This window comes from Xyrauchen texanus, chromosome 38 (assembly GCF_025860055.1).
Source record: "Xyrauchen texanus isolate HMW12.3.18 chromosome 38, RBS_HiC_50CHRs, whole genome shotgun sequence".
Lineage (NCBI taxonomy): Eukaryota > Metazoa > Chordata > Actinopteri > Cypriniformes > Catostomidae > Xyrauchen > Xyrauchen texanus.
The window spans coordinates 32013746-32039257 of NC_068313.1; the positions used below are offsets into that span (position 1 = coordinate 32013746).

General features: G+C 37.3%; 1 protein-coding gene across 2 annotated transcripts in view; it reads right to left on the reverse strand.

The window, feature by feature from the left end:
- Window positions 1–11759: 11759 nt before the first annotated feature.
- Window positions 11760–25512, reverse strand: part of LOC127631839 (roundabout homolog 2-like) — a 555763-nt gene continuing 542010 nt past the window's right edge. Inside the window, exons 29-33 of one of the 2 annotated variants that reach the window (XM_052110210.1) lie at window positions 18924–19109; window positions 17675–17833; window positions 16928–17191; window positions 14294–14488; window positions 11760–13270 (exon numbers count right to left, since the gene is read on the reverse strand). In XM_052110210.1, the coding sequence (XP_051966170.1) occupies window positions 13269–13270; window positions 14294–14488; window positions 16928–17191; window positions 17675–17833; window positions 18924–19109 (806 nt within the window). In that variant the 3' untranslated portion in view covers window positions 11760–13268. The remainder of the gene's footprint in view (window positions 13271–14293; window positions 14489–16927; window positions 17192–17674; window positions 17834–18923; window positions 19110–25512) is intronic. The other variant, XM_052110211.1, reaches the window with a different exon arrangement.

Genomic DNA, 25512 nt, shown 5'->3' on the forward strand with positions numbered 1-25512 from the left:
TAATTATTTTTTCTCACACACACATATCGTATTGCTTCTGAAGATATAGGTTTAACAACTGGAGTTGTATGGGTTGCTTTTATGCTGCATTTATGCTCTTTTTGGAGCTTCAGAATTTTGGTACCCATTCACTTGCCTTGTATGGACCAACAAAAGCTGACATATGCTTCTAAAGATCTTTGTGTTCAGCAGAAGAAAGAAAGTCATACACATCTGGGATGGCATGAGGGTGAGTAAATGATGAGAGAATTTTCATTTTTGGGTGAACTATCCCTTTAAGTCCCATTCTCAAATCCATATAACACAAAGCGGTCATATATTTTCAAAAGACTTGGAATATAGGGTGAATATAGTCATATGGTCATTTTTATTTATTTATTTATTTGTAGCTTGACAGATGGTCACTTTTGTGAAATGTTATGTTCCACAGGAAAAAACAAACAAACAAAAAAACAGCATACTGGTTCAGAATGACATAAGGGTGACTAAATAATGACAGAATTTTCCATTTTGGTTGGATTATTCCTTTAATATGTTGCCATATCTTTTTGTTAATTTGCTGCTTCAGTGAAACGATACATGGAAAGCGCCATGTCTAATAACTTCAGCCGCATTCTCACACTAAAAATGCCTCTGAGTCACATGCTCAGGTGCCACTCAAATTATAAAAAATAACCTCCACTATCATGCGTCCCTAAATCAGAGATTTCTACCAGACATACATGACATGATTGTGCTCGGTGAACTGAAGCTCTCACTGTCTGAAGGGAAAATTGATGAGAGAGTCATCTTGTTGCTCCTGTTCATTTGAACTTTGAGACTGAAACCCGGGTGTACAGCTCACATTTATGCTTTTTTTTCTTCTTCTCCAAGATACAAAGTAAGATAAGGCAAACTCAGTGTCATTTTTAATCTCCAGTTTTTAAGTATGGTTTCTGGAAATAGGAGGATGTTTGGCATGTCTGGCTTTTCAGACTAGTTGAAGTGCCATTATGTCACTAGCATCTCCAAAGAATTTTGCAATAATAATGTTTTCGAACAGGTTTCCTGATCGATTCCACCATCTGTATTTTTAACATTTAAACAATTACACAATCACACACGTCACGAGCCGACCGGTTGCAAGCCAAAACCCCAAAAAGTTTACATATATATAATTTTTACATATTACATATGCTGATCCTGACCCGAAACCTTACAGTCTTACGGGTCCTGACGTGCTCGAGCAGACCTCTGGATCACAACAGTGACTCCATATTCATGACATTTTTACTGGCCTTACTTCATCAAACATGTTTGTTTGTAAACTTGTATGTCATTAAAGCTGGTCAAACATTCAAATTTAATGTATGCTTATTTGTTATTTTGGCTGTGCCTTGCCTATATCAATAAAAGTATTTGTTCAGTATTGGATTTTACAGATTAGGTTAGGGAAAATATACATTTGAAGACTTATTGAAGGAATAATTCACACATTTGTGTCATAATTCACTCACTTGATAACTTTTGTCATCATTAACCTTAACTCTAACTCTAACTAATCTTATTTACTCACTCTCATGTTGTTCCAAATACGTATGTTGTTATTTTTTTTTTGTAATATGTTTTATGCAACACAAAAGGATCATTTTTGGAGTATATTTATGTAACTCTTTTACTTTCAGCATCAGTTCATTCATTGTGACCACAGCTTTCAAGCTCTAAAAAGGCCAAAAGAACAAAAAAATAACACCATTAAAGCACAATAAAAGTTCATTCATACAGCTAGAAAAGTAGTTAATGTTCTATATTTGAAGTCATCTACAATATATTTGTGTGAGAAACAGACCAGAATTTCGATCATTATTCTCTGATAATCTTCCCCTCTTCACCACTGAAGCATTTTTTGCCGCCTGGTCTCATGGACATTTCGTGACTTTGGCAACATTTTTGAATGTTACATTTATATAATGCTTTTCTGACACTACACACAAAGCACTTTACATGGTGAACAGGGGACTCTCCTCAACCACCACAAGTTATATATATTACATGCAATTGCGTGCCTTATTACATGTTTGGCTGCAGTTTCCCAGTACTGTAGAAATATCCAGCAGGGGGCGCCAAAAGCGAGTGAAATGGTGTCGTAACCACACAAGGTTTTAAGCTGATTATTAGCTGGAGGTTTTAATGAGTAAAATACCTATCAAACCTAAAACTTTAATCTAAACTTAAATAATAGTGTTCAAAAAGCAAATGATAGGTAACCAAAACAGACATCCTTACTCTTAACCAACACCTACACCTAACAGATAGTGTCCTAAAATAAAATAATTTTGTGAAGCAACCATGTCATCTCATGTTGCTTCTATGACACTCTCGTCTCACATGTCAGCTTGAGTGATTGGCTGGTTTTGAAAACCGCAGAATCCAAAGTCCAAAACTATCAGGTGAGCTACCTGAAGATTATCACATTGGAGTGTAAATGTAGATGAGTCTGTATGAGTCTGCTGCATTAGAGTAAAAGTGTTCCGATATCATAACAATGTGAGAGTAATAGTGCGAAAAATAAATATTTATAAAGTCATAATCAGCACTTGTACTCGAGATTTGTGAGAACGTGAATTCTATCAGGAAGATTCGCAGACTTGAGTGAAATTTAAGATTACATTTATTTGATGAATATAAAACAGAAAAGTAATGTCTCTCTTCTGCCCCTTCTGGCAGTATGGAGAATTTGTACTCAGATCCGTCATATCCTGCCGCAGGGGCGAGGAGCCTACCTCTGGGCAGAACGGGACTCAACTGGTGGTGGTGGGGTGGTGGAGGTTGCCGTGTTAGCACACTGAAACAGCAATGTGCACAGTTGTTATAGCGCCACTAGTGTTCATTTCACCAGGAAACTGTGGCGAAACATAGAACAAGACACTTAAAAGTTAGTTTGCAAAAATTAAGTTATAGTAAAGTTCATATGTAAGGTATTTTTGTCACTTTACAGCTTAGCACAGTTTTAAACTCAATGCAACTTTAATATTTTAAGTCAAATATCTCAAGTCAAGTCAAGTCAAGTGGTTTTTATTGTCATTCAACCATATACAGTTAGTACAGTACACAGTGAAACGAGACAACGTTCCTCCAGGTCCATGGTACTACATAAAACAACACAGGACAAACACAGAACCACATGAGACTACAGACTAAATAACATTCCTGTATAAAATACCTATATATACCTATGTACCTATATAAAGTGCAAGTGCAAACATGTGCAAAAAGTACGGGACAGTACAATATATTACAAAAAAATTAACAGGACAATAGGCACAGTGAGAGACAGTGCAGCACCGACCAGTACACCGTAGTGCAAAAAGATGAGTTTCTAAAAATGCCAAATGTAAACATAACATACTATGAGATAGTGTTCTATGCACATAGCAGTTATTGAGGTAGCAGCCAGGTATAAAGTGACAATAATTAAAGTGCAACTCAGGACACATGTGTGTGTGTCAGTCCAGTCTCTGAGTATTGAGGAGTCTGATGTTTGGGGGAAGAAGCTGTTACACAGTCTGGCCATGAGGGCCCGAATGCTTCGGTACCTCTTGCCAGACGGCAGGAGGGTGAGGAGTTTGTGTGAGGGGTTGTGTGGGGTCATCTACAATGCTGGTTTGCGGATGCAGTGTTTTTTTGTAAATGTCTTTGATGGAGGGAAGAGAGACCCCGATGATCTTCTCAGCTGTCCTCACTATCCTCTGTAGGGCTTTGCGGTCCGAAGCAGTGCAAGTCCCAAACCAGGCAGTGATGCAGCTGCTCAGGATGCTCTCAATAATCCCTCTATAGAATGTAGTGAGGATGGGGGGTGGGAGATGTGCTTTCCTCAGCCTTTGAAGAAAGTAGAGACGCTGCTGGACTTTCTTGGTAATAGAGCTGGTGTTGAGGGACCAGGTGAGGTTCTCCGCCAGGTGAAGACCAAGGAATTTGGTGCTCTTGACGATCTCCACAGAGGAGCTGTCGATGTTCAGCGGAGAGCAGTCACTCTGTGCTCTCCTATGGTTGAAATCTCCGGCGACAATAAACAGTCTGTCAGGATGAGCGTTCTACAGTTTGCTCATAGCCACATACAGTTCACAGGGCACTTCCACAAGCTTTAGCGCTGGGGGGAATGTAAACTCCGGTTATAATAACAGTGGTGAACTCCTGTGGTAAATAAAAAGGTCTTCATCTAACAGTCACAAGCTCCACCAGCGATGATCAGTAACTAGAGACTAGCATAGAGTAACTGCACCATTCCATGTTGATGTAAACACACAAGCTACCACCGCGAGTTTTACCGCACAGAGCTGCCTTTCTGCCGGCACGAAACAAGGCTAACGAACAATTCACCTTTCTTCTTCTATTAGGGTGTTTGGGAAATATTTATAATTGAACTATTTGTCATAATGGTTCAATATCCTTTATCAATAATTAATTTCATTCAGTTAGAAATTTCACATAGGCCCACCGTAGCTTTATAATTATCAGTCACAACGAATGAACTCACAAATAATTTTAAACACCAGAATAAAGAAAATCGCCTATTGTCTTGAGGCTGACTGTGGGCTGCTCCTTTGTTTCCTGCCTCATTGTTACCCTTTAATTAATTAATTTATTAATGAGCCAATGAGTCGTGGGGGTGGGCGGCGCCTCCCTCGGTGCGACTGTGCACACATTGTTAATCTGGGCCATTCCCATTAGCCAGGTCACCCGGGGTCATGCTCAAACAATTACAGCTTGATTAAGAGATGTTCATCAGGAAATCCCACCTGAAGATAGGCCAGACAGTTAGACATCTCTGACCAAACCCGTTTGCCTTTCTCTACCCTCAGATCCCTCAGAACAGTTGAAGGTGCAGGTGAAAACGAGTTTGAGGTTAGATAAATGGCTATTCTATTGGTTCCTAGTAAGGACAGGTAACAGTGGTTGACTAGATCAGATGAGACTAGATTACATTCAGCTTTATTGTCATTGTGCAATGCACAAGACAAATACACAACCAAAGAAGTAGCATCCAGAAGTGCAAGTATAGCATATAAAAAAATTATGGTAAAGAACAATTAACAAATGAGGGAAAATTGCAGTGATAATAATAATAATAATAATAATAATAATAATAATAATAATAAATAATGTAGAGACATAAAGCACAAAAAGAATATACAGTCTGCAATGGTGCATAACTCCAAAGTGGTGGCGTAGTGGGCTAAAGCATATAACTGGTAATCAGAAGGTTGATGGTTCGATCCCCACAGCCACCACCATTGTGTCCTTGAGCAAGGCACTTAACTCCAGGTTGCTCCGGGGGGGATTGTCCCTGTAATAAGTGCACTGTAAGTCGCTTTGGATAAAAGCATCTGCCAAATGCATAAATGAAAATGTAAGTGGTGTTCTGGATTGTGCTGTGAGGATCTGTATAGATGCACTTCTTTGATTTAAATAATGCAGTGGTAATATGTTAAGAAGTAATTGTTCTGTATTCAGATGATGGAAATTTTATGAATTCAGTTAATTAGACATTTTTCAGATTATAAAATTAAATAAAAAAAACAGAATTTGGAAAATAATTTAACTAATTTCATAGGGCCTTAATTCAACCTACTGACTAGTTGATTTTGAGAATGTGTCATTTTATACATCCCTAGGTTTTGGTTGAATGGAAGTTATTTTCCATAGAGTTCCTTCAGTTCCTTCATTCAGTCTGAAGATAATGTCATGGCCACTACAAGATTGGCCTTTTGGCTCTTTTACTCTGACAAAAGAAAAAGAGCTCCAGCAAGGGTTTATGCAATTACAGCACTTTAGACTTCAGCTAACCGTAGGAGGAATGCTTATAAAGATGGCAATGATCTGACATAGAGAGCTCTGTGGATCTGACTCTATGAAAAGATGGGTGAGCTGAAAGATGATAAGTAAACCCAGACCTTGGAGTGAAAAGTGAAATGAAAAGAAAGGACCTCATTTGAAGGAATCTACTGACAAAATGAAGGAAATCTAGAACAAACAGGAGAACTAAGATTTAGAAATAGAAAAAAAAAATATTATTATTAAATGATATTATTGCAATACAGGTGATGTGTGGTCTCAATTTATTATGTTATATTTATTATTATATGTTATGGTCCTAAATGAATGGTGAGCAAAGCCAAGAAAAAAAAAACAGAACTGTAATTTTTTAATAAATATATAATGTCTTGATATCCAACAGAAATTAGTTTCCCAGTTAAATGATAACAACATTACAATTGAGGAAGTGACAAAAAAGGCTAATGAAGGAGAGAGAGAAAGAGAAAGAGAGAAAGCAAAGGGGGTAGAAATGCTAATTTTCTATGTCTGTTCCGAGCAGCTGGTTTTGGTATGGATGACATGAATGATGAATTATGTTGTACTGGTTCCACTGGCCTCTCTGATTCCATTCCTCGAGACAGAGAGAGAGAGAGAGAGAGAGAGAGAGAGAGAGAGAGAGAGAGAAAGAGCTAAGAAAGAGTGTAGATAAAAAACAGCAAAGCAAGAGCATCCAGGGATGTTTCCTTTAATTAAACTGCATACCAGCACATCACCAGCAACCAGAAATGGTGGCAAAACACACATTTATCTGCTAGCAGTCACAGGAAACAAAGAAATTGACAAAGCATATTAAACCAATATGGTATGAGAATAAAGTGACTAGCCATGGCTAAAGGGTGTTTTAAGGCCTCGGCAGTCATACTAACGTTTTTATAGTATTTAAAAAAAGTATTTAACTCATATTTAAAGTAACTTATATGCAGTGTAATTTGTCATGTTTACATTCTGCATTCAGTGCACTAATGAAATTACTGTACATGTTATGTGTGACCGTAATATGTGCCGGATATGCAAAGGTGGGTGTTTAATATATGGGTGTTATTGGTCAGAATATAAACAAAAGAACAATTATTTGTTTTGTAGACTAATTAAAAACAAAAGCAAATTCATGACATATTCTTGGAAATTTCTCTACGTGAATAACCATATAGATGTAAACAGCTTGCAAGTAACTCTGCACATCAGCATGTTCAATATGACTGATCCTTAGTTCACACCTACCGATGACGTGGACCAAAGGCAGTAAGGTGTTTAGCAGACCGTACAACGTTTTCCTGAAAGTTAGCACCGGCGAGCTGTTATGAACCACCGAAATGAACGCAAAAGCACATTTGTTTTGGACACATATTGTTCTAGATGATGTCATACCCATTTGTTCTACGATTTTGTATGTAAGTAGGCTATGCCAGGCCTTTAATTGGCATGACGTACAGCAGGGGGACTGTATTCACAATATAGCACTGCCTTCAGGGGCTTATAGCTTTTATAACACAATAACTTAACCATACAATTTTTTGGCATTAAAGATTTCCATTAAAACATTATCTTAGTGAATAAATTCATTATGTGCCTTCCGCTCAAACAGTGGTTCTCAACTGGTTGTTCTAATACAGGACAGTTGGGAAAAGGCAACGCTAAATGTAAATAATAAAATGCAACTATATGATTGTGCATACAGTAGTTTAGATTGCAAAACAAATAGGCTTATCTTTTTTTGGTTGAATTTTTCTTAAAGGGAGGAAAAACTGCTTCTCATATCTAATTGTTAATATCAAAGGTTGTGTGTCCAATCAAACTCTATGGTATTTTGCAGTAAATTCAACTGTCACTTTGTTTAATGCAGCCAAGGTAGATACTAACATGGACTGTTTGCTGATTATATTCTAACTTAATTCAGTTTTTAATTCAGGATTTTAAAATTGAATTTAAAAGGTGTCCTGAATGGTGTGCAATCTTTGATTTCTTTATGTTGCAGCTCTAGAGGGCAATCGTTTCCCAAATAAACTAAAATGAGAGAAGAAAATGGGGGGAAATACATTTAAGCGAAGCAGGTGAAAAATGAGAAGGAAAAAGCATGAAATTGGAGGAGAGCGGAAAAGTTGCTTTACTGGCAAAATAAACGGGTTTTTCATTATTTTTCAGCCTTGCAGGCATACAGGAGGCAGCAGTGTGTGTGTGTGTGGTTTACTTAGAGGGTCAGAGTGCTGAAAAATACAAGTCATAAACACAAACACAATCATTTTACTTTGAACACAAAGCCTGGGTAATGTTTTGCATGCTCTGTATATATCAAGATAGGCTGTAAAAAGACTATTATATTAGTGATTTTACCATAAACAAAAGGTATATCTCATTTTATTATATGAAACCTCTTAAATAGGATTGTGAATTGAGAAACGGTTGAATTTTTCCGACTTTGAATCAGAACCAGAGCAGTAACGTTCCTTACAATTCCCATGCCCCAAACTCTATTTTCTCTTTATATCCACATCACTCTTTGGAAAGAGACATAACCCAAGAAAAATGATCATTTTCATTAAGAAATGATGTTGTATAAAGACTAGGAATTCTTTAATTATCATTAAACCTTTCAGTTTTCATAGCTTTAATCTATATTTCTGGCAAAATATGTTTAAGCTATCTATCTATATATATATATATATATATATATATATATATATATATATATATATATATAGAAAAAGTAGCAGAGACAGATTTTGGCTGATCTGGCTTTTTTTTCAAGTGCATGTCCCATCTCTGTACAGGATTGATGACTTTTGTCATAATTTTTACACTTATCATTCTTCACAAATCTAGCTGGTTCAGCCCATGACAAAAACAAAAAAACAAAGATTCAGTGTTAAAGCTGAAGTGTGTGATTTTTAAAATACTTTCTCCTTTCCCAGCTAAATATGCAAAGACAACTATAAGTATGCCATTCATATGATGATTTCCCCGAAAATGTAAACACTGGTGCAATTAAAACGGTGCCCTGTTTGAGCAGGACTTTGACCAGCCCGACAGCGACATTGGCTTAACCAATGGCACGAGTTTGGGGTGGGGCTATCTGTTTGTTGACCAACGGCAGACTGGAGAATGTTCACAAAACAATATATTTCTTTAATGTAAATGTATGTGGTGTAGTTCTAGTGGGAAGACTAGCAGCTGTACATTATCGCACCATAAGCGGGTTAATTCCCAGCCAATCACATGTAAGCCATTGCTTTATAAGTCTGCTCACAATCTATCACATTACTGTTTCAGTGTGCTAACATGGCAACCTCCACCACCCCACCACCACCAGTTGAGTCCCGTTCTGCATGGGGGTAGGCTCCTCGCCCCTGCCTCCTATCTCCAGCAGGATATGACGGTTCCAAGTACAACTTCTCCGCACTGCCAGACGGGGCTTACGCCAAAGAGAGAAATTACTTTTCTGTTTTATATTCATCAAATAAATGTAATATTAAATCTCACTCAAGTCTGCGAGTCTTCCTGAAAGAATTGGAGTTACTAAATCTAGAGTGCCACAGAAGAATTAGTGGCGTAGAGCGTGTAATCATCTTTAAGTTGCTGCATGTGTAAAAGAAGGAAAACACATTTTATATTCCACAAAGCTTTTTGCATTTTTCACAATATACCTTTATTATCTTAATAAATACAAAAAAACAACAACACTGTGATGTTCAAAGAAACAAGTATTAAAAAAGACACTAAAATGCATTAGACATAAGAAATATCAATATTAATTTTGGTATGTTCTGTAAGTGACATCTTTGTCTTATGGACATTTAGTGTACCGGCACGTTTTCAGATGGAATAGAGAAGAAATGGAAATCCACTGTCGACAGGGCCAAAAAGGAAGAGAGCATAGCAATTTATCATGTACAAGGGGTGGAAAAACATCTCAATGGCGAACATGGAATGAACTCTCTTTACGTGAGGATGCATATGAATATATACATTTATATACACCCACATTAACACCACCGATATAAGATGTAAAATCACCTGAGATACTCGTTCGCACCTCATTATTCCAAAACAGCTGGACACTAGCATTGAAACGATGTCAATTGCAGGAGGAAAATTGACGTGAACATGTCAGAATGACGGCACGCTCGGTCATGTCTGAGCTGTCTGCAGTGACGTTATAGATAAACCAAGACCGAAAAGAACAAAATAAAACAGTCATTTCACCAGTAACTCCTGAAGATTCCATAGTAAAAAATATCCTTTTATGAGCAGCCTTTTGTATATTTTGTTTTCAGGATATATTTATATTTGTATAATTTCACCAAGCAAAAAGAACCAAAATGGACGTCAAAAGAAATAATCGCATTATTTGAAAAAAACAAAACTGTGGTCGTAAACGTTGACTTGATGTGTATGTAGTCTGTGCACTGCAAAATTTATTTTCTTAATCAGTAATTTTGTCTCGTTTTCAAGTAAAATCATTTAAACATCCCAAAAAAAGTTGAATTTACACGAGAAGCTATTTGTGATAAACTTGTTTTCCAAGCTTATTTTTTATTACCCCATTGACAATTTGTTTTAAGCATAAAACTCACTAACTTTTACTAGATTTACATTTACGTAAAATAAGAAAAAGCAAAACAATGTGACAGTGGGGTAAGAAAAGTATCTTGAATATTTTGTGCAATTTTGCTTCTGATGTGAATGTATCTTGATAAGGAGATTTAGATATTTTTACAAAAAAATAAATAAACAAAAATACTGACTTTTTTTTTGTTGAAGTGTAGTGAAGGTCTGAAACAGTGGAAACTGGAGGTTTGCTCCTTCACACACACTTCACCCAATATGGATGTGATCGACATTTTACAGCACACTGATGATGTGGAAAAACAACAAAAAATTTGCTTTAGCTATAATATGAGACAAAAAATCTGTCAAAGTCAAATGCGACATTGAGCACAAAGCGTAATGTAATTGGCTTTTGCTTGATATAGTCATTTTGAGGCTTCTCTTTGTGGAAACAGGACTAATCTGAATCAAAATACTGAAGTGTGTGGAATCAAATCTGACCAAGCGTTTATGGATCCGAGTGATTCAGTGCTCTGTATAGGCAAAGTAGAACTTGAAAAGGAAAACAAGGATTTTGGACATTGTCAGAAATATAAAAAAATTAAATATATTAAGTGCTAAAACAAAATGTAGTACTTGACTCTCCACTCGTAATCTGAAACGCAGATTCTCATGACAAGCACTGGATTTAACGTCAACAAAACCTCTAGAGTAAGGTGGAAACTTTACAAGAAGGCAGGGGCGTTGTAGTCTTGTTCATATGGCTTTTAAATTGCTCATGTTTCAAGTGCTTGTACTGTAATTTTGAGTAGAGACCAATACTAAAAAATTATTCTGAAAAGATTTCTAAAAAAAAGCCAATGAGAAACTTACTTTATCCTCCAAACTTTAGCCATGTTGGTGTCTATTAAAGGTGCTGTAAGCAATTTCCTTATTGGAATATCACACATAAAATATCCTCGGGAGACCACACTAGTGTCTGTGACAGCCCTAGACATTGTAAACAGCAAAAAAGGGTCAGGGGGTGTGGCCCACAATTTTTTGGCCAATCAGAAATCTTATAAAGCAAAAATGCTTTCTGGCTATGAATCACACTGTCCATTCTGGATTACTGATGATAGGGTCGGCTAACATGGCTTTGGGGGACATCGTTTTGGAAATAAGGGATGACATTGTTGCAAAATGTCAGAAGTTAGCAAAGAAGCAAAATCCCTTACAGCACCTTTAATTTTGCTATGCTCAGATAGAAAGAAGCTTGCAGTACATGTATATATATATATATATATATATATATATATATATATATATATATATATATATATATATCAATTATAATAATATTAAAAGAATCAGCCTGGCATGTAAACAAACTATGCAAGCAACAAACAAAGAGAAGCAGGAGTGGGGAGAAGCAAAGTTTGTTACCATTTGTCCAGTGTAGATAAAGAGATAGTTCACCCAAAAATGAACATTCTGTCATCATTTACTCAACCTCAACAACATGAGGGTGAGTTAAAAATCACAGAAAAGTAAGTGCAGTGTAGTTCTAGCGGGAAGTCTAGCAGCTGTTCATCATCGCACCATTAGCTGGGTAATTCCCAGGTCATTGCTTTAAATGTCTGCTCACAATCTACCACATTACTGTTTCAGTGTGCTAACACAGCAACCTCCACCACCCCACCACCACCAGTTGAGTCCTGTCCAGCACAGTGGTAGGCTCCTCGCCCCTGCCTCCTATCTCTGGCAGGATATGACGGTTCCGAGTACAACTTCTTCGGATCGCCAGATGGGGTTTATGCCAAAGAGAGACATTACTTTTCTGTTTTATATTCATCAAATAAATGTAATCTTAAATTTCACTGAAGTCTGCGAGTCTTCCTGATAGAACTGTCATTTTTGGGTGAAATATTCCCACAAAGAAATCTGGTCTAAAAACATTCCAATTGGACTAAGTGGACTGGATTTGTGATAATTAAAAAGATCTAGAAGGGGCAGTAGGATCTGTTCAAAATAGGACCACTTAGGATACATTTCCCTGCAAACTTTTTCTCAACCCATCTGTGACTATTTTGCCCATCTGCAGATTGGAGTGTGTCAAGTTCCTCTACTGTAAACTAAGAGGAATCCTACTGTGAAAGTTCATAACTTACATTTCCATATCATCAGAACTGCAAGTCATAACGCCAGCATAGGTGCAGGCATATCTTAATATCTCTCTGTACACAGTTATATATTTTTTTTTATCTCTAGTTACAGTACAGAAACTCCCCTTCCTTACCTCCAATTCTTCAGGTCAGCAGGAGCTATGGTTTTGTGCTTATCACCAAAATTGCAGTGCAAACGAAAATAATTAATTATAATAATTATTATAACGACAACAATTAATTCATGAGAAATATTAACAAATGATGGATGTCAACATAATTTCTATGGCACCACAGCCCATCAATTCACATATCGTACAAACGACCAACAGCGTAAGAGGGAGGAGAGCGGAAACAGAACTCGGCTTGCATAGCAATGCAATAACAATAATGTCATTTTCAATCTCCGACGTCAAGAATATATTTACAGGAAATTAGATTCCCTTTTCGTAAGTTCACCAAAGTCGGGTGACTTAGACGGCCTTCCATTTCCTGACATTTTACTTTTTTCGTGAATGAATAGTTTAAGGAGGAAGGTGAGGGATGTTGTGGAACTTGTGGGTTGCATGTCCATCTTTACAACACATTTACAGATTGTTGTTTTCATATTTTTTATCATTTTTTTCCTTCTTCCTTTTGAGCTTCACAAGTCCATTGCACCAATCAGGTGAGGCATTTCCAGAGCAGATAAAGGCATTCTTCAGTTTCCATCAAAAAGGCTCACTCTGTGAATAATAAAATAGAGAACACAACCAGTCAGTATTGGAATATGAAATGAATTAGAATTTGGTGTGCTAAACAAATCTTTTAGTTACATTTTAAAACTATGTAATAACACTTTAATAAACCAAATCAAACAAACAAATTTTTTTACAAATAAACCATAAAATGTATTATTGCATAGTTTCTCAGTTATATAACCTCTTTGATGCTTTATATGCAATTTTGGGGGCAACATGTAAGAGTAAGACATGTTATTACAAGTCTACAAGTTAGGTAACATTTTTAATTTGAACTTACATCATTATTTCCATTAAAAAGGAATGATTTAACGTTATCAGTTCCATTTATTAGCAGTAATGCATTTGTGCATTTCTAAGTTTAAACTTAAAAGCGATGCATCCACGCACGCACGCACGCGCGCACGCACGCACACAAGTCATGAGATGTTGCTTCAATATATCCACATAATTTTCCTTCCTCGTGATGCAATCTATTTTGTAATGTGCATCAGTCCCTCCTGCACCCATGTGCACTTGCAAACTGTAGTCTGGCTTTTTTATGGTGGTTTCTGAGCATTGGCTTCTTACTTGCTGAGCAGCCTTTAAGGTTATGTCGATATAGGACTCGTTTTACTGTGGATATAGATACTTGTCTACATGTTTCCTCCAGCATCTTCACAAGGTCCTTTGCTGTTGTTTTGGGATTGATTTGCACTTTTTACACCAAACTACGTTCATCTCTAGGAGACAGAACGCTTCTCCCTTAGTGGTATGATGGCTGTGTGATTCCATGGTGTTTATACTTGTGTACAAATGTTCGTACAGATGAAAAAGATGAAACACAATCACACACACACAATTTATATGGGTAAATATGTTCGTGTGTGTGTGTGTGTGTGTGTGTGTGTTTATATGAAATCTATACAATACTGTATATGAAACATGAAAAACAAAAGCATTTGAATTAGACATCTGGACATTGTATCTATTTTTGTCTGTTTATTACATAAAGAATGGTAGACTTACATAACTCTCCAGAGTACTGCATGTTGGTCCCCATATAACTGCTGTCTGACTGCTCCATGGTGGAGCGCTGGTGCTGACCCCTTGACCCCTCTCCTTTACGAGGACCCGTTGACCCTTTCGAGGAGGCTGTCCCAGATGAGCTGTGGCCACCAGGGGAAGGGAACGAGGGTTTGTTGTATGGCAATATGACCTCTTCTGAAAGACATATGAATATCAAGACCATATATTTAGTCCTGTTATCAGACATTTTGGAGAAATGTTAATAAGGTGAATATTATAAAATGAATAGTTCTGACTCTAAATTCTGATATAAAGAATCACTTTCAAAGCCATGGTACAATAACTAATGAACTATATTACTTTTTGGAAGAATTGTTTATTATGTGCATTCTTTTTACGAGTAATAAATGTAACTTTTTATTGAATACTGGTGTCTTTTATTATACATTATTGCTGTTGCCACCATTTTATTAAAGCAATAAGCCACTCGAGTCCTTGCGTTACAGTAATTTTACCATGGTCAAAGTTTTAGACACTCGCACCTTGCATTGTGCCAAAGAACACCCCTTATCCATGGTAAAATCGTTTTAATGCACGCCTCTCGTGGCTTATTGCTTTATTTATTTATTTATTTTATTTATTTATGTATATTTTTATTTATTTAATTTATTTATTTATGTATTTTTTATTTATTTAATTTATTTTTTGGCTTTTTCAAGGTTGGAATATATGCATAATTGGTTTGTGTCTGGTACAAAGTTGGCCAACTCTTGCCAGTTCTAACCAAAACTTACAAATTAGCAATATGTTCAGACAGCTAAATGTTTCTCCAAACCCAAGTTTAAGGTGAAAATGAAGACAGCGAGCATCTGTGGCTTCAACCAGAAGGGTTGCCAGATCCTGCTCTGTATCCCCTTTGTGACAGATTCAGGCCTGGTTATCTGTATTTCGTTTGGGCTGGAAACTCAGAACCCTGGATCCTAATGATCAGACAGGCACAGATGGAGCCAGGCTTCATTGCGGCATGTGTGTGTATACAGTGAAAAATTAGGGCTGGAGCGATTAGGGTACATCTGTGCAGCTAAGTGTGCCTCCTGTCTGCTGGTTTCTGGAGAAGGCTGGTGTTGGCCATGGAAGTGCCCACTAAGAGGGGGAGACAAGGCAATCTGTTTGCTTCAGACTGGCCTCCTTACAGCAGGGCCAGTAAATGAATGCCAAGGGTCCACAGCTGGCACTGTCAAACATCTGCCTCTGGTGACCACGATAGCAAGATAATATTTTACAGACCTACTCTACCTAAATTAAGAGAGTGTTTACTGTGCCAGGCTGATTTGTCTAATTTGGACAATATGTACACATGTAAGATTGTTTTCCTATTTCACAAAATCTTATTTAACTATGTGCTATTTAAGAAAACCACGAGGGCTTTCCTGATGGCCATCTGTAGACTTAGATTAGCAAACATTTTCATGACTTGTTGATTCATGTTTTGGTTCTGATCAAGCTGGTAAACCAGTATAGCCAAGGGTTCACTAGAAAAACAAAAGAAGTTGGTTGACCAATGAAGTTTTCCCGTGGACAAGCTAGATTAGTGTCAACAACAGCATAACTAAATTGAAGTTATTTGGCCATGAAAATCAAGCTGGACATGCTAGCTTATTAGGGACATAAGTCAAATTTAGTTGAAGTTGACCAGATAAGTATTGTTGGTTATACTAGCTCATTGGGTACACCAGCAAAACTTAATTGATGAGGTTGGTTGACCAGGGAAGTCTTGCTGATCAAACTAGCTTGGAAGGGTTACCAGAAAAGCTTAGTTGGTAAAGTTTGTTGACCGAGGATGTCATGCTGTTAAAACTAGCTTTTTGGGGTTACCAGCAAAACATGGCTGGTCAATTTGGTTGATCAAGGAAGTCAAGCTGGTCAAACTAGCTTAGTGTGAACACCAGCAAAACTTAGTTGGTTGACCAAAGAAGTCTTCCCGTGGACAAGCTGGCTTAGTGTGGACAAAAGCATAACTAAGTTGAAGTTGTTTGACCATGAAAATCTATCTGGACAAGCTAGCTTAGTAGGGACATAAGCAAAATTAGTTTGTTGAACAAGGAAGTTAGGTCAAACTAGCTTAGGTGTGGTTACAAGAAAAGCTTAGTTGGTAAAGTTGGTTGAACAGGGAAGTCTTGCTGGTTAAACTAGCTTGGAAGGGATACCAGAAAATCTTAGTTGGTGAAGTTTGTTGACCAAGGATGTCCTGCTGGTCAAACTAGATTTGTGTGGTTACCAGCTAAACAAAGCTGGTCAAGTTGGTTGATCAAGGATGTCATGCTGGTCAAATTAGCTTAGTGTTAACAACTTAGTTTGTGAAGTTTGTTAACCAAGGAGGTTTTGCTGGTCAAACTAGCTTAGTGGGACATGGGCAAAACTTAGTTTGTAAAGTTGGTTAATTATGGATTATATTTGGTCGAGCTAGCTTTGTGGAAACACCAGCATCCAAAACACAACACATGCTATTTTTTTTTTTAGCAAGGTATATTCTGATGTCTGCTTTTCCCATGTATATGAGTGCACCATGAGTGCAAGGGTTCAACAGTGTTAGAGGTCTGTCACAAGAACTTGATAAATAAACATTCGTCCTACCTGAAACAGGACCATTTTTCTGTCCTCTTCTACTGTCCTCTCCTCGCTCTATGGACTCCAGTCTGTCCTGTGCTTGCCGGTGATGCTCCAGTGAGGTTCTTGCCTGCCGGTCCAATGAGCTCTTCATCTCCTCCAGGCCCATCATGGGCTGCCTCTCAAGCGAGGAGGCCTTCCGATCAGAGGGGTTGGGCATGTTATTTGCACTCCTCACCCCCGGGACTCGTGGTGTCTGGAAGGGTGGAGGCTCTGGTGGTGGGGGCAAGTCTAGGATACAAACAGAGAAGTGTAAGTTAGCTGCCATTCAACAGATACAACATACACTTTTTAGCATATTAATTTTCCATGTACAGTATGTCTTTTGTATCTTCTTTTGAATACATTTCTGAGTTCATCCTCTTCATGTTTTGGGATATAATATAATATAATTCTGCCTTTCAACAAATAGGCTAGGTTAGGACTTCAGTGATTAAATGTCACATCACATAATTAATATTAATGAGAAAATCAAATAAGCATTCTGATTGTTTTTACGTCCCTGGCAAAAAGTATTTACTTATGACCCTATCTGTCTCCTTAAATTAATGTTTACCACCATATTAATCCAGTCACTTTTGCATTAATGTTTCTCTACACCTGGTCAAGTCCTTTTTTGGTCTTTAAAAGGGATCTAAACCAAACCGTTGTACTACTGACTCAATCAAGTTTTGGTATCATCTGCTCATTTAAAACTGGATCAAACATTCTCACCATCAGCGCTGGCATCCCGGCGGTGTGGGGCAGTGCCAGGGCCTTTGTGTTTGCGGGTGGGCCTTGCCATCCGCTGATGACCCAGGCTGTGGGTGCCCACCGTGCTTCCATCTGTGGAGAACGGGCTGGCAGGACGATGTCTTTGAGGAAGACCTTTATCTGCAGGAAGTGAAAGAGAGAACCATGGTTACAGATTAGCCTGTAATGCTATTGAAATTCACAGAGATGACAAATTATTCTTGAAAGTGAAGTATTTCAAGATGCTGAGAGGGAAGGTGGATAGCTTGTTAGTTTGATTCAGAAGCAGCAGGACAAAATTCTGTTGAAAAGCCTGTTGGAGAAAACATGACTCAGAGAAGATGATTGTGGAATTGAAGTGGAAAAGGCCCAAAAAGTCAAGATGAATATGGAGGCGTTTATTGTCAGAGAAAAAATCACAAATGAGATCTCTTGAATATCTCACTAGTTTCTCCTAGAAAGCAACGCAAGTCTTTTTTTGCTTAAATCTTCAGCTTCTCAGATACTTTTTCTGAGAATGTGAGTTGTCAATGCCACATGCATCTCCTCTAGAGTTTCAGAAGAGATCTCGACAATGTCTCAAACTGTGCTCAAATTTGCCAAGATACTATTTTTTGCTCATCCAATTCTTCCAAAACCAAATTATCTGAGCTATGCTAACTGCATACATTTTAAAGGTCTATAGTCTTAACGTACTGTATGTCAACAATTGTCTTATTTGTGTCTATTTTTATTTCTTCTTAGGAATTTTAACCTTAAAAAAAATGTATACTTTAATGAAACATAACTAAGAACTCCAATTAGTTTCATGGACTAGGAAAGAGTAACATCTAAACAATAAAATAATCCTCTTGAACAAAAAACCCCCAAGTCAAACTGGAAGGGCTTAACAAAAGAATGTGAAGACACTAGCGCATGATATGTTCCCAGTTAATTCATTCACTTAGACCACAAACTGAGTAATTTTTTGAAAGCATAGGGCTGAAACTCTGCGAAGTGAAAACAGCCATCACCGAAACCAACCAAGTCCATAAGATGTTAGTATCTGCACCATGCTGCTTTCAAAAACCCTTCAGTTGAAAAGCAAGAATTCTCCAGTGTAAAATCAGAGAACAGCCACAGAAACAGCCACAGAGGGAAAAGAAGCATCATTCCATTAAAAGTGAACCATTTTCCAGTCAGAAAACTCCAGACTTCTCGACTCAAATTCCTCCTTTTCCTCCAAACCGACCTCTTTTGCTTAAGCTGGTGCCGTCCAGACGGTAGCCAGCCTTGTCTGCGGCCGCCACTAGAGCTTGCGCAAAGCTGCAATGGGTGAAGAGCGAGCCGTCAGAGGAGCTGGCGGCACTTGACCTTCGGCTGGAGAAGTTTCGGTCATCTTCCTCTGAAGCCGAACCCCAGCTATTCACCATGGAGCCTGGAGGGGAGCGGCGGCGTTAGAATGAACAGGGTTGCCAAATCCAGTAAAATCCAGAAAAAAATAGGATTCACTGAGATTTTACTTAATAATTAAAAGCTAATGAGGCTTTTATGAGGGCAATTTCAGATACAGGATGAATGAATTAACAGAATATAATTGGGGGTTTAGTTGTGTGCTGGGACAGATTAGCCTCTTATCTGAATATGGTTGTGTTGAATAATAATAATGAACATAATAGCACAGGTGTGTTATATTTGATTAGAAATGACTCAGCCACCTTCATAATTATTATGGACCTTTACATTTATTATGAAAAACTGAGTATTCACAGTGGACAAAACAAAAAGGCAAAGCAAAGCAAAACAAAACCACAAAACCAAAGCGCACAAAAATAAAAACAAACAAAACAAAATCAAAACAAAACAAAAAGGCAAAGCAAAGCAAAACAAAATCCACAAAACAAAACCTCAAAACCAAAGCGCACAAAAAAAAACAAACAAAATAAAATCAAAACAAAACAAAAAGGCAAAGCAAAACAAAATCCACAAAACAAAAGCGCACACAAAAAACAAAACTAAAAAAAACTAAAAAAACCAAAGCAAACATTACCAAAAATAAAATTTTGGCTTGGGTCAATGAATCAGTGTCACACTACAGTATGTAAATAATTTATTGTCTGAAACTTTATGGTTTAATTTTATTTAAAATCTTTCTTGGTTCATTAATCTGAGCCAGTCGATTTTTCATCCTCCACAAAATTTCACCACACAGCCAGCCAACTGACTACAGATCAACGGCGACCTCACTTCCTTTTGATTGCTCTGATGGCATGGAACAGATGCACCTGCACATGGCCTCAGGTGAAGCGGCTGATATATTTATATATTACACGGCAACATGCAGCATGATCAAAGCAACCACACGGTTTCATACTGTTCCTCTTCTTTGGCACTTGTCAAAATCATGGCATCGGCTTTTTTGATTGATGGCAAGCAGGACAAACATCCTCAGGGAGTTCATGTGAGATGATGGGACTATTGTTTAATGATTTGGAAGTAAAGTTGAGATTACAGTGCATCTTGCCTGTTGTGTTTCTAGATTCAGCCCTGCGAAGGCAAATACATTTAAAGATTTAATGTGAAGCTAATACATTTCTGGCAATAGATTTATCTCACGTATTGTTTATGGTAATGTGTGTAATTTTTCTATGCTATAATATTATTCCAGTTTAAAATGTTAAGTCATTTATAAGTAAGCCATTAATAGGTTGCATTTCCAAAAAAGTGTTAACACTGTGGCTCTGTGGCACTATCAAATCATTGCTGTTTATTTTTAGTAGCCTGCAACATTCCTGTAGACTCAACCAATGGCTATTTTCCAACCAGTAACATATTTGTAATTCAGTTTGGAGCAACTAATGATGCAGAAATGACACACTGCACATTTTAAAACTTTTTTATGCATCCAGGTTTTATTTAGATAATGCATGGAATATTTGTACTTTTAAAAATGTATTTGCTGAACTGTTTGGGCCACTTAACACATTTGTTATTGAAAAGGTTAAAAGATATGCACTTTCCATATATAAATTCATATAAATTGTCTCTTCCAACTTTTAATTTCCTCAGAAACTGCATATAGCTTTGTTTCACTTAAAAAAATGTCCTCGGAACTGTCTCTCAGGAAAACAAAAGTCTGAATATAATGAACTGATTGTGCTGGTAGAGGCAGAGGCGGGTATAGAGCTCCACATCAGAGGGGACAGCTCCTGCAGAATACCTGAACTACGCCTCAGCACCTCCTGCATCCTCCTCTCCTCCAGAGACAATATCCTCTCTAACAATCAGCCAGCTAAAACAGATCCTCAGAAATACTAAGCTTTCAATGTGCACAGTATAATAACACTGGAAGCTGTGAAACACCAACAAATCCACAGCCAAAATCAATTTTGGAAGGCGTTCACAAACCATACTCTGTTTATACAACGTGGTGTACCATGAAGCAAACTTCCCACAAATTGTTGCTAATTTGGAGTTGGCAGTGGCAAATAGCAAATGTTTGAAGCAAGAAAACTGTAGCTACTGTAAATATGGAGCTAATCCAAAAAACTGACATGATTTTTCAACATTTCATGGACAAGGACCACCTTTGTAAGCCAATCTTGGTTATTTTTAATATAAATTTTGCAATATGTTATCTCATGATACTGTATTGATATTCACATGCTAAGAAATTATATTTCTGTTACATTTTACACATTTATATTTTTGGAAAAATAAGAAATGGAACACCTATTTGGCCTAGGCCACCTGAGCAAAATGTAACTTCAAAACAAGTCTATGAGCATGTTTACATGCACGATCTAACACAGGTTATGCTTAATAAACCAACAATGTGCGTGGTCATGTAAACAGCTTAAATGTTTTTCTTTTAGCCCGTTTTCTGTTTGCCCATTACCCCAAATTCACATGGTATTTAACTAGGGATGTGCACGAGTAGTCAAATATTAAAATACTCTAATACTAAAAATATTTTTTTTTGCTTTGCTGGCCATATATACAGTGAGATGCATCCTGAACACACAAACTAAAGCTGGCAGTTATAACAGAATGCACTGGGTGGCGCTGTTGAGTGTGGACACATTTGTTGACAAACGGTTCTGTCAGTACGTTCAGATGGACACCAGAAAAGCGGGTTATGGTGAGAATGTGGCTAACTGTGAGAAAGCTGGGTTCCTGTTTAAATGTTATGGATAAACGGTGTACACTTTACTCTCGTATGTGTGCAGCTCGTCAGAAAGCAGCGTCCCCGTAGCAACGTAATACCCGCGACGCTTCTGTAAACAACAAACATGGCATCTGAGAAAGACTATGCTAGCTGAGGTAAGGGACATTCCATCATTTAAACTGGTGTGTATAAATGAGTGTGGTTGTTTTATACTTGTTTTTCTCAACAAAAACATAACATGAGAAACAATATAAACATGATAAATATTATATGCCTAGTGTTTATACTTGTCCTGTATGTTAACTGCGTCAGTCTACTTCATTAGCGGTTACTTTTTTGTCGCTTTGCGTGAGTTTAAATGCTTTCATTCTATTACTTTTTTGTTTAAATATAAATAAAACAAATAATTAAATAAAAACACCTTTTTAATGGTGACGCAACCTTTATGACTAAAATTTTTACATTATTTTACAATGGCTCTCTCTCATTAATTACCTTCATTTAAATAATAGAATATTAGAATATTCGTTTTTTTATGAGCTTAAATATTCAAATACCAAATTATTGATGAATGCCCATCCCTACATTTAATCATCTTTACCAATATTTTTACTGGCTTATCCAATGTGCCCAAGTGTTGCGCACATGACTCTATACATTTTGACCTAAAAAGCAGAGATTAATTAGATGATTTCCAGTCTCTAGTAAACATGGTTTTCTTGCATTATCAGATTTTTTTTAATAAGCTGAATTTTGGTTATCAGTGTATTGATGTACATGTAAACGCGCTCTATAACTTGTTTCACTTGTAAGGATGTTGTACAGATCTTAGGGACAGCTAGAATGCTAGGGGGAAAAGTACACTATTCCCTTACATTATTACCTACTCTACTTTTATGGCTCAATGATGAAGTAAAGCAGGAAGTTTATCACATGTTGCGCAAAGCACTAATGAAAATGAATCGTAAAAGATTGCAATATCACAGTTTTGAACCGCAACACAATAAATATAACATTGAAAGAAAAATTGCAATATTACCCAGATATCGACATAATATTATATCACCAGGTCCCTGTTGATTCCCACCTGTAGATCCTATTTTCCTTTCCCCAATCAGACTCTATTAATTTCATTAATCCACAGTTAATATTCATGGCTGGTTACGCAGGACCATAAAGCTTGACCAACATCCTACAGCCATTAAAGCTGATTTACACTGCTCTGAGCCCTCATCTGCATATCATTAAACATCATAATCATTCCCCTTGACGAATGGGCGGAGACATCCGCCTCAGGACACGTGACCTCGCTTGCTGCAGCCGGAGCTAGGGTTTATGGGAGCAGGGAGGACTAGGACAGTGAGCTCACCACTCAAATTAGAACACTCATAAAAAACTGCTACTCTTACATACTCACCAATCTTCTGAGGGTTGTGTATGCAATAAATAATTAAACATGAAGAAAAAAAACATTCATCTTTAATTCAGTGATCAGTACCTCAACTTTTTAAAATGTTTGTATGTTACAGTAAACGACCCAAAAGTGTATTCTCTCGTATTCTCTCAAAACAACAATAAACAATGTTCTACTCTTCTTAACATTTTATTAAAACAAAGATACATTATAAAAGTTACGTTTGTTAAGACAATCTTGGATGAAATTTGAATATAAAATAGGTCTTAAGTACTTTTAATACTTATTAAAAGTATATTTAGGGTCATATATCTATCTGTTATATATACATACTGTATATCTAAAGCCTGATTTATAGTATAAAGAAGCCAAACTTTTTTCTCCCGGACGAACTAAAGCACCCAAGGCGTTCGAAGCCGGCGTTTATACGATGCGCAACTTTGTTTTAAAATTAGTTTGTGGTGCCTGGGTAGCTCAGCGAGTATTGATGCTGACTACCAACCCTGGAGTCACAAGTTCGAATCCAGGGTGTGCTGAATGACTCTAGCCAGGTCTCCTTAGCAACCAAATTGTCCCAGTTGCTAGGGAGGGTAGAGTAACATGGGATAACCTCCTTGTGGTCGCGATTAGTGGTTCTTGCACAACTTACCACGCGCCCCACTGAGGGCATGGATCGCGGAGTGTACCATGAGCCTCCACATGCTGTGAGTCTCCGTAGTGTCATGCACTGCGAGCCACGTGATAAGATGCACAGACTGACGGTCTCAGAAGCAGAGAGGCAACTGAGACTTGTCCTCTGCCACCCCGATTGTGGTGAGTAACCGCACCACCACGAGGACCTACCAAGTTGTGGGAATTGGGCATTCCAAATTGGGAGAAAAGGGGATATATAATAAATAAATAATTACCCGTTAATTTAGGGTCATGTCACAGTGTTTAACATACTGTTAAAGCCACAAGTAAAGCCAATAATGCAGGTTTTTCTCTTTGTGGACCGCCGATTTTAGTGTTGTGTAGCTTCTTTGCTTTAATAAACTTGGTAAGGCCCCATCCACTTTTAAAAACTCCAATCTGTCTATACTCATTTGATGTGGCCACACTGTCTTTGTAGTGTTTGTGTTGCAAATCTTGTACTAAAGTATACTTCCACACCATCTCTGAGAGACTTAAGAAAGTTATCCATTTTAACAACAGTAACCTAGGTAACAACACCTCAGCTGGCACACGCGATTGTAAATATAAAACGTTACGTCCAAACCCATGATTACCGTAACCAATCATCAATGTTCTTTGACCAGCAAATTCTCCTAGGTCAAGAAGTTCAGAGATGAAATGTGAACAGGACAAATATTACCAAATAAACACTTTGTTAGAACATAAACGTCACTGCATTTCGTCATCATTTGTAGGTGAACTAAGCGAAGCCTGTTCACCCAGTACATATAAATTAGCCTTCAGGGATCGTATTCTGTTTGAGGTCACTCTATTTGTGTCCTCTGTTGACCTCTGCATTTCTTCTCTTTGCTCAGAAATTGTTGATGTACAATTGTGAATCCAGGAATGGTTTCTGAATAACCCCATCAAAGGGGCAACAAGATCAGATAGAACTGGTTTCAGACATACAAAAGGATGCAAATCAGTCATGCACAATGATAATGCATGGAAGATCACTGTCCAATTTGAACACAGTCCTGAGGTAAAATGGAAAAAAAGAGGACTCTTAGTTTTCAACCCTGCAATGTCATACCCTTCACGTGTCCTGTATGACAGACGGCCCATAAAACCCTTTCAATATGTTGTAAAATGGAAATGGTGCCTCCTGTCTTGAATGGGGGAATGGAGCCATGAACGTGACATTTATTCAAACTCTTCATGGGAAAAATGGGCATCAAGGTCTGTGATTGGGTGAAATAATTTTATAACATCTGTGTATATTATGTATGTGTATGTACAGTAAAGTGTGTATATAACCTGAGAGGATATCGAATGGGGTCCAAAAGTCAGGTGCATCTATTTTGTGTTTATACAATTTTGCAATAATATCAATTAATACTAAATTAATTAACACAATTAAGTATGTAATTATCTAAATTATTTCTAATTAATTATATCAATATATCTTTTATTAAATTAATAAATGTTTTAGCAGATATTAGCAGATTAACACTGAGTGAATATAAAAAGCATGAATTTTCAATGTGGACTCATTATTTGATGTTCATTTATCCTTAGGGGCGTAGGTGACTCAAATGTTCAGTG